This window comes from Lolium rigidum, chromosome 4 (assembly GCF_022539505.1).
Source record: "Lolium rigidum isolate FL_2022 chromosome 4, APGP_CSIRO_Lrig_0.1, whole genome shotgun sequence".
Lineage (NCBI taxonomy): Eukaryota > Viridiplantae > Streptophyta > Magnoliopsida > Poales > Poaceae > Lolium > Lolium rigidum.
Window position 1 is genome coordinate 222,725,335 of NC_061511.1, and position 17,639 is coordinate 222,742,973.

The 17,639-nt window shown below is 41.9% G+C and overlaps 1 protein-coding gene across 1 annotated transcript; it reads right to left on the reverse strand.

Annotated features, from left to right (window-relative positions):
- Positions 1–12,610: 12,610 nt before the first annotated feature.
- LOC124649575 (germin-like protein 8-4) lies at positions 12,611–13,770 on the reverse strand. The gene is made up of 2 exons (XM_047189180.1): positions 13,634–13,770; positions 12,611–13,411 (listed from the first exon to the last, which is right to left on the reverse strand). Exons 1-2 carry the CDS (start codon positions 13,752–13,754, stop codon positions 12,852–12,854), a joined length of 681 nt encoding a protein of 226 aa, XP_047045136.1. The 5' UTR covers positions 13,755–13,770; the 3' UTR covers positions 12,611–12,851.
- Between the last annotated feature and the right edge of the window lie 3,869 nt (positions 13,771–17,639).

Sequence of the window (17,639 nt, forward strand, 5' to 3'; positions counted from 1 at the left end):
AGTACTATGCCGGCCAACAGGAAGAGATCCATGTCGAGTTTGACAAACTCTTCCAGATGTACAATTTGGAAGCCCTCGACAAATCTCTCATGAGTTGCTATTGTCTGTCAGTTGTTCAATTCGTTGTCTACATATAAGTTGTTCAGTTATTTTGTTCAATTCATTGCATGTAATTATCCTCGCTATATACTTTTGTACTCTATTATGCAGACCGAAGATCCTAGTCTGTAAAAGAAAGGGCATCCTAAATGTCGGGTTCATTGACCCAACTAAAGTACATATACATACGCTAACTAATATGCCCAAGGAGACGGAGGGAAACCTTCTAAAGTTTCTAAAGGATCAAAATTACTGTGACCACATATTGTTTCCTTAGAACTTCAAGTGACGATTGATACGTCCAAAACGTATCTACTTTCCCGAACACTTTTGCTATTGTTTTGCCTCTAATTTGTGTATTTTGGATGCAACTAACACGGACTAACGCTGTTTTCAGCAGAACTGTTCTGGTGTCTCGTTTTTGTGCAGAATTCAACTTTCGGGAAAAACCTCGGGATTTTGACGAAAGGGCCTATTTTCCCGGAATAATGACGGAGCCGGAAGGACAATTGAAGTGGAGGCCCGAGGGCCCCACACCACATGGCGGCGCGGCCCGGGGGGCCCGCGCGGCCATGTGGTGTGGCCCCTCGGCTGGCCTCCGACGCCCCCTTCGGACTACTTATTCGCCTCGACCTAAAAACGCACGGGGAGAAGTCGAAGTCGCCGTAAACCCTCCGGAACGCCGCCACATCGCGAAACTCCGTCGCGGAAGCCGAAGTCTCCGTTCGGCACTCCGCCGGGACGGGGAATTGGAGGAGATCATCGCCGCCATCACCGCCAACGCCTCTCCATCAACCAGCAATGTTTCCCCCATCCATGTGTGAGTAATTCCCCCGCTGTAGGCCGAAGGGGATGGTAGGGAATGGATGAGATTGGTCATGTAATAGCATAAGATTGTTAGGGCATAGTGCCTAGTATCCGTAGATGTTACTTTTATGATATTGTTGCAACTTGTTATGCTTAATGCTTGTCACTAGGGCCCGAGTGCCATGATCTCAGATCTGAACATGTTATTGATTCATGAAGATATTCGTTGTTTATGATCTTACCCGCAAGTTGTATACACATGTCGCTGTCCGGAACCAATGGCCCCGAAGTGACAGAAATCGGGACAACCGGAGGGAATGGTAGCGATGTGAGGATCACATGTGTTCACGGAGTGTTAATGCTTTGCTCCGGTACTCTATTAAAAGGAGTACCTTAATATCCGAGTAGTTTCCCTTGAGGCCCGGCTGCCACCGGCTGGTAGGACAAAAGATGTTGTGCAAGTTTCTCATTGCGAGCACGTACGACTATAATTGGAACACATGCCTATTGATTGATTAGTACTTGGATACCGTTTTATTATTATCTGCAAATGCCCTGCTATGATTGTTACATGAGTTTCTCTCATCCATGCAACGCCCGTCATCCGTCCCCGTGCCTACAGTATTTTAATCCTGTTGTTTACTATAATCACTACTGCTGTCTTTGTTACTCTGCTGCTGTTATTTCACTACTGCTACTACTATAAAACTGTTACTACTGATAAACTCTTGCGAGCAAGTCTGTTTCCAGGTGCAGCTGAATTGACAACTCCGTTGTTAAGGCTTTCAAGTATTCTTTGTCTCCCCTTGTGTCGAATCAATAAATTGGGTAATACTTCCCTCGAAGACTCGTTGCGATCCCCTATACTTGTGGGTCATCAAGACTATTTTCTGGCGCCGTTGCCGGGGAGCATAGCTTTATTTGGAAGTTCACTTGGATTGATATTGTTCGCTGCAAATTCTCCATCATGGGTAAACCTCGCGATACTAAGGTCACCATATTACCATCCACTACAAGAAAAGGTACAACTCTGAGTACCTCCGCTGCTCTTGATTCACCATCTGTGATTGATAAACTTGTTGCACCACCACATGCTTCAAATGCTGGTACTTCTGCTGAATCTGAAAACTCTCATAATATTGATAATATTTCTGCTGTGCTTGATGATAGTGGTTCATTGGGAACTTTTCTAGATGCTAAAATTGCTAGGTCTAGACAAATCGAAAATACCTGTTAATTCACCTGAACTTGAATACTCTAGTGATGATCTTGATGAAGATTATGTGGAACTTGATGATGATTTTATTGAAAAATGTCATGCTACTACTGATGCAAGAAAAATTAAAAAGTTGCTTGCAGAACATACCGTTAGATATAAACTGTCTCCTGATCCTAAATTTGCCACATCTCCTATAAACATTAGGGATAAAGATTATGATTTTTCTCTTGATCTATCTCATATAGCTATTGTTGAGAAGACACCTTTTTGTGGTACTGAAAAAGAAAGTGTTGTTGAACACATGACTGAGTTATCTACTTTGAGTAGCTTGTTTTCTGATGATGTTAAGAAGCGTACTTACTTTGTTGCTAAAATCTTTCCATTCTCATTAAAGGATGACGCTAAAACTTGGTATAATAGTTTGCCACCTAGTTCTATTAAAAGTCCAAAAGAATTGCTTGTTGTTTTCTTCCGGAAATACTTTCCTCGCTAGTGCTCAACATGCTGCTTTGCAGAGAGTTTATAATTTTGATCAAGGAGATGAAGAGAAATTGCACGAGGCTTGGGCGAGATTTTGCTCTCTTATTAGAGCTTTGCTCGACCATGATCTAGAAAAGCATGATTTACTTGATATATTTTATAGTGGACTAACCATTGAGTCTAGGGCATACCTGGATAGTTGTGCTGGTTGTGTTTTCAGGAAAAGAACTCCAGACGACGCTGAAGAATTATTGGCTAAAATAGGCCGGAATTATGATGATTGGACTACGCCCGAACCAACTCCAACGCCAATAGTGAAGAAGAGGGGTTTAATTAAATTGAATGATGAGGATATGAGGGAAGCCAAGAAGTCTCTCAAGGAGAAAGGTATTAAATCTGAAGATGTGAAGAATCTACCTCCAATAGAAGATATATGTGAGATAATTCCCCCTTCATCCATGATTGAGGTAAATTCCCTTCAACGCTTTACTAGGGAAGATATTCCGTATTCAAAACCTCCTGCACAATGCTTAGATGAGTTTGATAATTATATTGTTAAGCAAGAAAATTTTAATATGAGAGTAGAGAATCATCTAATGGAAAATTCTCAAGCTATTAGTGAATTGCATGATATTGTGGAGAGAACCTCCAATGATGTTAAGATGCTTGTTAAACATTTTCATATGGTTCAAACTCAAATTGATCAACTCACTAAAGTGCAAAATGACTTGTTAGGAAATAATGCTAAAGAAAAACATGCTTATGAAGTAACAACTAGAGGTGGTGTCTCTACCCAGGATCCTCTATATCCTGAAGGGCATCCCAAAAGAATTGAACAAGATTCTCAACAAACTAAAACTAGTGCTCCATCTAAGAAAAAGAAGAAGAAACATAAAAATGTTGTAGAATCCTCTGAACCTGCTAATGATCCTAATAGTATTTCTATTTTTGATGCTGAAACTGAAAGTGGTAATGAACATGATAAAGATAATGATAAGAATGATACTTCTGATAAAGAAGAGGTTGAAAAAGAACCTGAAAAGCATGCTAAAAATAAAAAGTATACTAAAGAAGATTTTATTGCTGAGAAACATGGTAATGAAAGAGAACCTTGGGTGCAAAAGCAAATGCCTTTTCCTGCTAAGAAACTAAAATCAAAGGAAGAAGAACACTATAATAAATTTTGTGATTGGATGAAACCTTTATTCTTGCAAATCCCTTTGATCGATGCTATTAAATTGCCTCCTTATTCAAAGTATATGAAAGATATTGTTACTAACAAAAGGAAAATCCCCAATGAGGAAATTTCCACTATGCTTGCTAATTACTCTTTCAATGGCAAAGTTCCAAAGAAGTTGGGCGACCTGGGTATACCTACTATTCCTTGTTCTATCAAGAATAATTATGTTAAAACTGCTCTATGTGACTTGGGCGCTGGTGTTAGTGTTATGCCTTTTTCTCTCTATAAGAGACTTTACTTAGATAAGTTGATACCTACTGATATATCTTTGCAAATGGCTGATAAATCTACTCGCTATTCCTGTTGGTATATGTGAGGATGTTCCTGTTCAAGTTACTAATAACCGCTTGATATTAACCGATTTTGTTGTGTTGGAAATGCTCGAAGATGATAATATGTCTATTATTCTTGGGAGACCTTTTCTTAACACCGCAGGGGCTGTTATTGATTGCAATAAAGGAAAGGTTACTTTCAATGTTGATGATAAGGAACACACCGTCTATTTCCCCAAGAGGATTGAAAAAGCGTGCGGAGTTAATACTATTTCTCATGTGAGAACTATCAAAGTGGGAACTATCGATTGCCCTATATATGAGCCTAAAGAAGAATATCAAACTCTTGTGATTGGATCCATATCAATACAATTCAAGGTAACATGATTGATTTGAGGTTTATTTCTTCATATGCTATGTAAAATTTATTTGGTGGCAAGACTTGATCAACCTTGTTAACAAATACCTTTTATATGCATAGAGGAGGTGAACAACATCTCTTTCTTCCTCCACTTGCTTTAGTTGCTGTAGCATTTTTAATTTGCAAAGTTTCTTAGTTGATTTGAGATTTCAAAAAATTTCCTGGCCAGTAATAATAAACTTAATACCCGAAATGTGCATTTTTCAAAGTTTTCAAAAATTCGCGAAAATTACACCGTTGGTCCTATTTTTCGACGAGGCACCTGGGAGCACCAGAGGATGACCTGTGGGGCACCACAGGGTGCCACACCACAGGCCGGCGCGGCCAAGGAGGTGGGTGCGCCACCATGTGGTGTGGGCCCCTCCTTGCCCCACTACATCATCTCTTTCTCCCAGCATCTTCTCTCTCCCGAAAAAACTTGAACCAACTTTCTCTCACTCGCGTTTTTGCTCAAGAGCTCAGGATTTTTCGATCTCTTTGCTCAGCCCAGATTTCTGTTTGAAATTTGGTACATTTGCTCTCCGGTATGTGACTCCTTCGATTATCCAAATAGAATTTTGTTTGGTTGAGTATATCTTGAATATTTTGCTGCTGTAGGTAACATGTTTAGTGAGCTTGCATGCTTGTTCCAAGTGGTAGAAACTAGTTTTGATGCATGATTAGTACTCTAGCAAGTTCCTATGGTAGTTTCCCTCAATTATATGTCACCAAATCAAGTTTTATATTGTTTGTTGAAAATTTCAGAAAATGGAAGGAGGTAGGTACCAACTCAACCAACATGAGTTGGAGGTGCCACAGGTCATGAGAGTTCACCGGGAAGAAGGAGTATATCTCACTTACTATCCGTGTGCGGATTTCATGAGAAGTGCGAGGATTTTGCGGGACGTCCAAAATTTAATCTCTCGTGCAGGATTGGATGATTTTGTTGATGGGGAACCATGCCAATATGTGAAGCTGACTATGTCAGTAGTGCAAGATTTTAAATTCAATTGGTCACAATCTAACCCCATGGTTCAGTACAAAATTTATAATAAAACTATCAACTTGCCATTCAGTGATTTTTGTGCAGCAATTAAAGTGCCGCAATGGGGATCATGCGAGAAGGTAAAGGGATCGCCGCAAGAGCTCTTGGACCTCTTCAAGATGATTTGTCATGGAAGGAGTTTCTCGGAAGATGATGGTAAAATTAGTAGTATTCATTTCCCAGCTATTCGTTACTTCGCCTATTTCATTACCAAGTGCGTTCTAGCGAGAAAGAATGGAGGTAAAATAACTATCCCGGATCTAGCCTTTCTAGCTGCTGCATTACAAAGTAATAGGACTTATAACTTGGGAGCTTTGATAGCTAACAGACTTGCCACTAATCGTGAGAAGGGAGGAATTTGTGGAGGTCTCATCGCCTCTCGTTTATTAGCTATGCATAATGTGGGACCTCACAGTCTCGATATTCCACTCCCTATGGAGAAACTTGACATAGCTTCCATGATTAAGCATGAATTTCTTTCTAATTCGTCTAATTTAGGGAACCTGTCTTATAGAATAACATTTTACAAGAAATCTTGGACAAGGACTAAGAAAGTTGAAAAATTAGTAGGATTGCCTGCACCTTCTCTGTTTAACTTTGATTCCAGGGAGGATTGGTCAGTCACGGAAGGTGTGGTTAACGCATACATCGAGGGAGGAAGCCATCGTGCACGAGACAACACGGATGAGGTCGAGGAACACCTCGACTCGTCATCCGATGCAGCAAGCTCTTCGCATCCACAAGCTGGGTATGAGGAACCCCCACGCTTTTCTTCTGCATCGGTACCTTATTATGACTACTCCACATATGATCCACCGGCGTGGAACCCAGGCCCTCGATGGGGTTGAACTCCACTTAGGCCAAAAGCCTAAGCTTGGGGGGAGGTATACCGGCATCACTCATTCTTTGCATATTATGATTGCTGGATACTTGTATATACTTGTTTAGTCTCTTTGAGTGGTTTTCTAATGAGAGGAAGATGATATTTGGGGAAGTGCTGCCTGAAAACAGATTCTGGGCTGTTACCATAAAAATTCGTGCACCCAGCCAGAACAGTATTTTGCGAAGCCAATTTTTGTGCATGTTCCCCAGGTTGTTATCTAACTTTCATTAGTTGAACACTTTTCGAACTGAGCAACGTAAGATTTTTGTAAAAATCGATTTCTGTACTGCTGTCAGGTTTTGGCAGATTTCTGCCATCTCGCTTTTCTGTGTTTCTTTTAGTTTGCTATTTCTTGCTTTCGCTTTGTTTCTTTCCCAAAACACAAAAAGACCAAAAATATTTCTGTTGTTTCTCTTCACCATTTGTTTATCTTGGTTTCTTGCATTTGTTTCGCTTTATTTGCTATTGCTAGTTTGCTATAAGAAAACCCAAAAAGATTTTGCTTTGTTTGCTTGTTTCCTTTTGTTCTTGTTCTCAAATTCGAAAAACACCAAAAATATTTGCTGTTCTTCTTTGGTTTGTAAAGTTCATTATGAGTTCAATGGTCTTCGGTGGCTGGAGCGTGGTTTTCATTTCATATTATCCAAGCTACACAAGTGAAAAGGCAATAATGACGATCTACGACAATCTGATTGTGGTGAGAGGCTGGTATGAACTCTATTTGTTTTCATTTCTGTACATATACTCATCCATGTGAGCATGCTTAGTTGGTCCATGTGAGATATATGTTATTTAAGAAAGTCTTGTAGTTCATGATCTCTCATGTTTAGCTCCAATTTATTAATATGAGTAGCATGTCATGGATGTTTGCTTGCATTGTTTTATTCATAAGTAAGTATGGCATTGTGGTATCCTCCTCTGAATAATTCATTTATATCGACTTGGCACATGCTCACGCATGCATATGACTGAACAAGAGTCAATTAAGCCTCAATGATTTACATTGCTTCAGAGTTCTTGTATCACTTTTATGCCTCAGTTAATTTATTTTGCCGCAAGCATGATTATGACAGTTACTGCTCTTTGATTTGTCACTCCCTAGTCTTTTGCTAGCCTTCACTTGTACTGAGCGGGAACGCTGCTTGTGCCTCCAAACACATGAAAACCAAGTTATTCCAGAGTGTCCACCATAAATACCTATGCATGGCATTTCAAACCATTCCAAGTAAATTCTCATGCGCTACCTTTAAAATCTTCAAAATGCTTCTTAATTTGTGTTAATGTTTCATAGCTCATGAGGAAGTATGTGGTGTTTAGCTTTCAACCTTGTCATTTACTTTTGACGGACTCTCATATGGAATAGTGGCACATCCGCTTATCCAATAATTTTGCAAAAAGAGCTGGCAATGGGATTCCCGATCCCAAATTAATTAACTTAAATAGACACTCCTCCATGGTTTGTGATTGTTGGACGGCACCCGAAGATTCGGTTAGCCATGGCTTGTGTAAGCAAAGGTTGGGGGAGTGTCATCATCATAATAAAACTAAACTAAAAAGGCACTCCTTCATGATATGTGATTGTTGGCAGGCACCCGAGGATTCGGTTAGCCATGGTTTGTGTAAGAAAAGTTGGAAGGAGTGCCACATAAAAATGCAAATAATTCATGGGAGCCGCTCTTGAAAGTCCGGTTGGCGAGGTAGTTGGTGTACCTATTACCATTCGTTGACAACAACAAACACCTCTCAAAATAATTTTACTCCTGCTTTACAAATGAAAAGCTCTAGCGCATGCTAATCCCCGCTTCCCTCTCGCGAAGGGTCAATCTTTTACTTTTATGTTGTGTCTCCATTATTTCTTTGAGCACTATCTTGAGAGCACAACTGTCATTCTTAGTATAATATGCTTGTCTCAAAACATGATTGATTGTGGTATAACTTTGATGCTTTTATCTTTGACAATCACTACTTCTAGTCTTTGTATGAACTCCAGAGGTGCCCGGGCATTTATGTTTTGCCAATCAAATACAGGCAAGCGAGATACCACTTTATCATACTCTCTTATGAACATTGCAATCCTGCTTATATACATGATTCATGATGCTTATTATTAATTGTTGGTACCTCTTCATGATTGACATAGCTGTTAGATGATCTTACTTGCATGTACCTTATTATGAACTGCTTAAGTATTAGCCATATCATGAGAATATATACATCATATGAGCAAATGTGTTCGTGAAAGTTCTTTTATCGCTCAGTTGTTAACTGAATTGCTTGAGGACAAGCAATAAGCTAAGCTTGGGGGAGTTGATACGTCCAAAACGTATCTACTTTCCCGAACACTTTTGCTATTGTTTTGCCTCTAATTTGTGTATTTTGGATGCAACTAACACGGACTAACGCTGTTTTCAGCAGAACCGTTCGGTGTCTCGTTTTTGTGCAGAAATCCAACTTTCGGGAAAAACCTCGGGATTTTGACGAAAGGGCCTATTTTCCCAGAATAATGACGGAGCCGAAGGACAATTGAAGTGGAGGCCCGAGGGCCCCACACCACATGGCGGCGCGGCCCGGGGGGCCCGCGCGGCCATGTGGTGTGGCCCCCTCGGCTGGCCTCCGACGCCCCCCTTCGGACTACTTATTCGCCTCGACCTAAAAACGCACGGGGAGAAGTCGAAGTCGCCGAAAGCCCTCCAGAACGCCGCCACATCGCGAAACTCCGTCGCGGGAGCCAGAAGTCTCCGTTCTGGCACTCCGCCGGGACGGGGAATTAGAGGAGATCATCGCCGCCATCACCGCCAACGCCTCTCCATCAACCAGCAATGTTTCCCCCATCCATGTGTGAGTAATTCCCCCGCTGTAGGCCGAAGGGGATGGTAGGGATTGGATGAGATTGGTCATGTAATAGCATAAGATTGTTAGGGCATAGTGCCTAGTATCCGTAGATGTTACTTTTATGATATTGTTGCAACTTGTTATGCTTAATGCTTGTCACTAGGGCCCGAGTGCCATGATCTCAGATCTGAACATGTTATTGATTCATGAAGATATTCGTTGTTTATGATCTTACCTGCAAGTTGTATACACATGTCGCTGTCCGGAACCAATGGCCCCGAAGTGACAGAAATCGGGACAACCGGAGGGAATGGTAGCGATGTGAGGATCACATGTGTTCACGGAGTGTTAATGCTTTGCTCCGGTACTCTATTAAAAGGAGTACCTTAATATCCAGTAGTTTCCCTTGAGGCCCGGCTGTCACCGGCTGGTAGGACAAAAGATGTTGTGCAAGTTTCTCATTGCGAGCACGTACGACTATAATTGGAACACATGCCTATTGATTGATTAGTACTTGGATACCGTTTTATTATTATCTGCAAATGCCCTGCTATGATTGTTACATGAGTTTCTCTCATCCATGCAACGCCCGTCATCCGTCCCCGTGCCTACAGTATTTTAATCCTACTGTTTACTATAATCACTACTGCTGTCTTTGTTACTCTGCTGCTGTTATTTCACTACTGCTACTACTATAAAACTGTTACTACTGATAAACTCTTGCGAGCAAGTCTGTTTCCAGGTGCAGCTGAATTGACAACTCCGCTGTTAAGGCTTTCAAGTATTCTTTGTCTCCCCTTGTGTCGAATCAATAAATTGGGTAATACTTCCCTCGAAGACTGTTGCGATCCCCTATACTTGTGGGTCATCAACGATCTAACTCAATTGTGCCCATTCACTCACAAGTTTAACTGATGAGTTACTGACATATTTATATATGTTTGCAGCTTCCACTGGATTCTTCTAGACATTCAAATCGACAATGGAAGAGGTAATGTCTACAACCCATTAACGAGAAACTTGGAAGACTTCCAAAGCATGCAAGACATGCTAGAAAGGTAATTTCAATCAATCTCTCGCGCTATGTCAGTGTCTTTCGATGATTTTCTGAGATATCAAGTAATGAATAACTCAGCAATTCATTTTACTTGCCGGGCAGGGTTTGGAAGTGGTTCAAGTCCGAGACTGTCGGTATCTCTCATGAGAAGCTGACGTTTTGGAGTGTTCCGGTAAGTAGTACAAAATAGGGCCGTGCATCTCTTTACTACTATTTTAGATACAATTATGATGCATGCTAGATTATTATTTGATTAAATTCTATTCTCTTAAAGTGCGACCAACAACCACCGGGGACACATCTATGTCGATACTTCGTTTGCGAGTACATTCGCACGTTTACCTCTGGCACAAAGATTTAAGATACAACGTAAGCAATACATTTACAACTTTATTTTATTATCGTCATTTTTATTACCATGACTGATATTCATATTGATCTCCTTTACTTATATAGTTCGAGGCCATGCGAGGGAGGTCCACACCAGAGAAACGTGCAACTGCTGTTGCAGAGGAGCTGGCGGGTTTTTGAGGGAGGACAAAGGAAGATTTAGTGTAGCTAGGGACCATTACTGATGCCGGTTCCGTGTAATCGAATAGACGGGCTCTAGTCTCGGTAATATTGGGATCTCCATGTAATTGTATATATATATGCTCGATCGATATCATAAGACAAGTTATCTTATATATTTATGTACGAACCTGTACGCGTAGAAATATACGAAAACTATTTTGAAAATGAACTCCTAACACAACAAAATGACTCCTGCCGCGGTACAGGTACAGAAAGTGTCCAAATTCCTGTTGCGGCAGCCCTAACACAACAAAATGAACTCCTGTCGCGGCATAGAAAGTGTCATAATTCCTACCGCGGTAGAGACTGTTTAGTCGCGGTCCGTGTTACGAGCCGGAACTAAAGGGGTTGGCCCCAGCCCGCTTCGCGGCGCCCACGTGGAGTGCCTTTGGTCCCGGCTGGTAACCGGACCGGGACTAAAGGTTCCACCTCTAGTCCCGCCTAATTAGTCGCGGTTGGGGAACCGGGATTAAAAGCCCATACGGGTCGGGACTGAATGCCATGTCTCCACTAGTGTGGGCTAGAAATGGAGGGCGAAGATGAGCACCACTTGCTTGAGCCACACTGCCGAGAGGAGAGGAACACCGACGTAGGAGAAGGGTGTTGACCACCACCGGCACCACAACTGCAACCTAAGACTAGACCGTCGCCGCCAGCACCACCTTGGTGCTAGCCAACCGCCGCGGCCAAGCGCTGCCGGTAGCATCACCGTGCATGCCTGCTGCCGCGGCCAGAAGCGCCAGCCCACCCAAGCCCTTTTGGGTACAAGCCGGCTCGGAGCTCAGTGAGTGCCTCAGCTACGAGGCGGCCGAGCCGGGACCGTCACCATCAAAATGTGGTCGCCGCTGAGCCTGCAGCACCTCGCCACCGGAACCTTACGCCACCGCCGCAAGTGCATGGAGAGGTCCCCGTCGCCGCCAGGGCGTTGCCGGCGGGATCTCTAGCTGTGGAGGGAAGGGGGCGGTGAAGGAGGAGGCCTGCGGCTGGGACCTCACCTTTTGTTTTGATTATGCAATTGAGAAAGAAGTGTTGATATTTTGTCGCTATTGTACTTCCTTTTTCACTGGTCGCTAAATACTTGCTATTTCTTCTCCTTGCCGTGCTTCTCTTATGCAGAATGGATCGGGAATAAAAATAAGGCATGCTTCTTTACATTGGTAAGAGGATCTTAAAAAAAACTGCCTGAAACACACTTGAGATTTTAGTTTCCTGTACTATTTCGTTTCGGGAGTATGTCACTTCATTGGCTTGAATAATAAATAATGTAGGAACATGAATTCAGAGACTGGGACCTCCATATTGGTTTAGATCAAGATTTGAAATATGTTTGTATTTGTTGTTGTTTGATGGGTGCTAACAAATTGCAGCAATGTACCTTTAATTCCATACTCTACCATCAACAAAGATAAGTGCTTTGGTATATGCACATTGATGCTTGATATTAACTGGTTATTTATGGTTTGAGTGCAACTGTTTTAGTATTGCGCTATGTAGTAGTAGATCACAGTTGAATTCAAAAATTCAAAAAACAATGAATGATTTGATAATAATTTTTATTTCTCTTCTATTTTTCAACTAACAAGCCAATCATTCATTCATTGACTTGGTGAATTTGCATACAACATATCATTGTTCTGGTATATGGATGTTCTTATCTTATGCATCCTTATCTATTTTCGAGGACATGATTAAGGCAAATGATCTTGTTTAAATAACATGTGTATTTGTCTCCTGAAAGACACTCCATGAGTAGTGAAGCACATACATCACCAGCATAGTACGAATGACATGAATTCGACAAAAGAAAAGACATATCTTTTCGTGATTCAAAGGGTACAGAAAAACTCTCACAACTCTTAGGCATGCATAAGTATCACTTGCATGCCATTTATTTCATATATGCTTACATATTAACTTCCCGTGGATGCAAACAGGAGAGAACTATTAGTAGTTGTTATTCTCCCAAAACTGAGATTGAAGCCAATGTATCAGATCCTTTTCCACCTGAAATGCCGTTGCCAATACATCATCTGAAATTGGTGGCTTGGATCCAAACACTGCGTTGGCAATAGAAATAACCCCAGGGTTTTGGCTGCTGAGTGAGGACAACGCAGCTGCTGGCTTGTCATGCGCCAGGTTCATTTGGAAGTGGATCATGGCCTTTGGGAACACAAACACATCACCCTTCTTAACTATCTTGGAAAAGAGTCTGTTTGGGTTGGATGTGACAAATCCAAGGTAGAGTGTTCCCTCAAGCACGGTCAAGAGCTCAGTGGCACGGGGGTGTATGTGTGGTGTGTTCACACCCAATGGACCATAGTCGATGCGTGCCAGCGAGATGCCAAGGGTGTTGAGGCCCGGGAAATTTATGACATTGATATTGGTGACGTTTGACCTGACCTTGCTGGCCTTAGTATCCCTAGCCTGATCGAGCATGGCTGCATTGAAGAAATCGTCGGGGGTGGCAGTCATTGGGTCCTTGCAAGCAAACCCGTTTACTCTCACTGCACACATATGGAAGGGTAGCATAAAGTTTAGATAATACTAATTGACGTGTAAAGTAGAAACAATTTTCTGTTATTCATTGTCACCATGCATGTAGTATCACAACCTCATACATGATCAACCCGCAAAAAAAGAACCTCATACATGATCAGTGATATGCTACGAGGACATGAAAATATCACTGAAATTAAGGACACACATAATACATATATAGTACATACCAGGCGACTTCATGTCAGCGATGCAGAAATCTTGAAGAGGGCTAGGGTCGTAGGCTGTGGCCTGCCATGAGGTCAGGGCAAGAAGGAAGGCAAGGAGAAACAATGAGGAAGAGGAGGCCATTGTGAGTTGCTTTTGCCTTCGAGGCATGTGATGTGCTTAAATAGCCTGAGATGAATTGAAGTGGCGCAAGCAATGGTGTTGTGATATGCATGGATTTGCATGTGGGCAAATAGAATAAGTCATGTACGAGAGGAACTTATCAACCGATTGAATAGTCCCTGCTGGCTGCTAGAACTAATTAACTGCTGATCCAACTTCTTACGTTCCGTTTATAAAATTTATATACATATCTGCTCCACTAAGTAACCTGACACGTGTGCATGTGCTTCACCGACGTTACACATTTTGGACGAGCCAGTTATTTGAACATATCTTCGTTGGGGAATAGAGTGGCCCGAGGGAAACGCAAATTTACATGAGCTTTCTCGAATCCAAAATATTGAGAGAAAAATGGAAAAAGTTATGAACAAGAAAATCATGCATTCATGCATATTATTATTTTTCTATGATATGCATGGATCCATTCCAAACTTAATTTGAACCTTCTCAATCATCTCCATGTATCAAATATAATTTTCACAGTACAACTGAGTCTTGTCTAGGTATACCAAATTGACGAGACAACCAGTTCATGCAAAAGTCCGAACCATTGAGAAGGGTTGGTGATATGTATATTTAACCCCTCCCTCTAATGTTAAGGATGGACACAAGAGAAGACCGTAGCAATGAAAAGGCCCTAAACATGGAATGATGAAAGGCCCTATCAATTTTAGATTAATAGTGCATTGGCCGGATCTTGATTTTTGAGACCACTTGAATCTGATACCATATTTAATTGATGAGTCAGCCAGTTCAGTAAAAGGTTCGAACTATTGGAGAAGATAAGGGCTAGTAATATGTATATTTCAACGAGATATACCTAGTTTCTATTGGCTGTTATTTTGAATGCTAGCATGTATTGTTCTGGTATTAGCATCTTGAAAATATTTCAAAGTTGAATGCACAATTGTGATACACAAATTAGCGCATCTAGGTATACTTAGCTTTGCTGGCTATTTGAAAAGTTGCCTCTTAGCTTCTATTGGTTGTTTCTCGGAAACCACCATCTGGTGATATACATCAGATTTTATTTGGCTAATATATCTTGAAAATGCTCTAAAAATTATAATTAAATTCTTGAAACAGTGGACAAATGGAAGCCAAGAAAATGCAGCTCTTTATTTTTAAATACTTGAAATTTGTATTTCAAAGTTTTATAAAAAAAAACTGAAACAAAATTCTAGGGCTAGCCGATGATGTATACTACAAATCAAATTTGTTAAATTTTGTCATTTTTGTAGAATATAAAGTAGTTCGAATAGAGATTTTACAGGTTTGTTGCATACATCATTGGCTACCTCCAGAATTGTGTTTCAGATTTTTCTAAAAAAACTTTAAAATACGAATTATGAGCGTTTAGAAATAAAGGATTAGGTGCAGTTCGGCCTTCTTTCCGAGTTTACCATGTTTACACACCTTAAATAATTTCCCTGCTAGGTGCTAGACCTTTTGATTAAATATATTCTGCATATCTGCTCCGCTAAGTAACCTTACGTGCGTCTGTGCTGGACCAATTACATTTTTAGACGTACGGCTGAGCACAGTTCTGATCACGATGTGCCACCTAAAAGAACTGGATTTGGACAATGTTACACAAAAGTCATCATGATTTCCATTATCCAGTTCAGTTGAACAGAACTACATACTGTACTATATATATATCCACGAGAACTGTCGGCAAAGTTTTTGCATTTTAGCAAAAAAACATACACATTATCCATTTTATTCAGTTAGTTTCATTTATGCACTTCACGGGTTATTTAGTTTTAAAATCTGGACAAAATAATTGATCAGGATTTGAATTGATACAGCCGATCATTTCTGCAGAAGTTGAGAATTTCGGAGAGTATGTGATACCACTATTGCGAGCCTCAGAACAGCATCTCTCCGGAATTCTCAGAACGTCTAACTATATATATTCTTGAAGTGTTGTGTAGGTTTTCACCCAGGAGTGTTGCTTAATATTGAGCTGTTTGTGGTAGCCTTCGCGTGGCACTGCAAACTCCTAGCTAGTGGATTGCGTGCAAGTAACCAAGATTAGATATATAGAATCCAATTCAACGATAGAGAAGTCAGTGATCTATCGAGAAATATTTATGCCTGGTAGTTGTGTTTACGTGCACACAAGCACGGTTCTGTCGGTGAGATGCTCCACATTAATATCAGTCCTTCGGAATACATGGGTACAGTTCGTGGGCATCGGAGTACGTGTTAATCCATGATTTTCCTTAGCACATGGCTCCATGCCTACCTAATTTACAAGAACAAACCTCGACGGGTACACTTCATGGCTTCACTGTCATCCACGCACCGAGCCGCCGAGTCGTCTATATCGTACCCACAAAAATTGGATTTTCCTTAATTTCAGGTGAATGGTTTACTGACTCAGCTGCTCCCCAGAGCATATATCGTTTTGACTATATTGCCGATATATCCACATCTCTCGGAAAACAATTGACTGTCTGATGCTGACTCCGGGAGGATAAGTTTGTGCATCATGACGGTGCGCATGCCTCATGCCAAGTCGCCAGATTCTCTCCCACACGTGAGCCCCGCGCGTGTTTGCTATCACCGAGTCGCTGACTAGTGGCTCCAAGCGTGGGTTGGGCCACTCCGTCATCGACCTCATATCGATATGCCCTTGGTGAGAGGTTACATTCACTCGCGTGAAACCATCTTACCCTATTGGGTGGGGCTGAACCGAAGTTAGCTCTCCTAGACGTGATCGTACGTGGATCCTCATGCCAGCCGCCCGACTTTGTGTCATACTTTTCTATCCCTCCAATCGTTTTTTCATGCACCTTTGTAGCAGCCGTCATTGATCTCTATCCTCTCATCCTTCTCTCTCCCGCCTGTTGCTTTTCTGCTCGGTGAGTCCTCCCCATCCTCTTACCCCTATTTGGATCTTATTTCTCCTTGTATGTGTGTGCTATAGGGTGCTCCAATATTGCATACATGTTCCTATAATGTCAGATGAATTAGGCAAAAATGTTGGATACATTTTTTTTTGTTGCAGACCGTGACACCATTCTTCCATTTTGGTCCAAACAAATAGTGATTTGCTACATACGGTATTTGTTTTTGTTACAATGGAATGAACAAAATATTGTGAAAGTATTTTGCCACACGTCATAAGTTTTTTTTTCTTAGAAGATCCTAAACACCTTGTTATTTAGTCACAAAAAAACATTTCATTCCTCGGTTGCCAGCTGGTTATTCAGTTCACAAGCTTCCAGGAAACCACATACCACAAGACTGATGAAGGGGTTGCCTACTACAAGATTGATGAAGGGGCTGCCTATGAATAATGCTAGTACCTGACATTACACCAACGCATATCATCTAAAAACCGAAAGTCTTCCCAAGCAGCCCATTGGAAGGTGAGAAGCACAACCAGTCAAGCAGACCCTCGGCGCACAACATCGCACACGCCGCAGAAATCTCTACCGTTGTCTTCCTCAAACCCATCTCCAAGGGTGATCAACGCATTGACCTTGTCAGTCCCGCCATCAACGCCACCATGACGCTAGACGGCGCGACCGTCTTGCGTGCGTCCATCATCCTGCATCCATCACCAAAACACCGATGTGCCACGCCGCCGAGACTCGCCGACCTCGACACGGTAGATGAGCACCACACCACCGCTGCCCACCACCGTCGAGAAACACAGATAACGACGCCATCGTCCGATACAGGAAACCCGGATCTAGGGTTTTCCCCGAAGTAGCACGAGTGAGAAGGCGCAGACTGCGACGGTGATGCCTTCGAGAAGGTTGCAACGCGTGATGTCGCCATCACCCACCATGACCGGGGTCAGGGCACGGTTTTCACCGGCAGCCGCTCGTC

What these genes read in the sequence shown, in the direction of transcription:
- LOC124649575 (XM_047189180.1), bottom strand. Translation starts at nt 13,754, where the DNA reads ATGGCCTCCTCTTCCTCATTGTTTCTCCTTGCCTTCCTTCTTGCCCTG. An exon ending in CGCTGACATGAAGTCGCCTG is followed by an intron (nt 13,412 to 13,633) that starts GTATGTACTATA and finishes ATATGTGTGCAG; the next exon opens with TGAGAGTAAACGGGTTTGCT.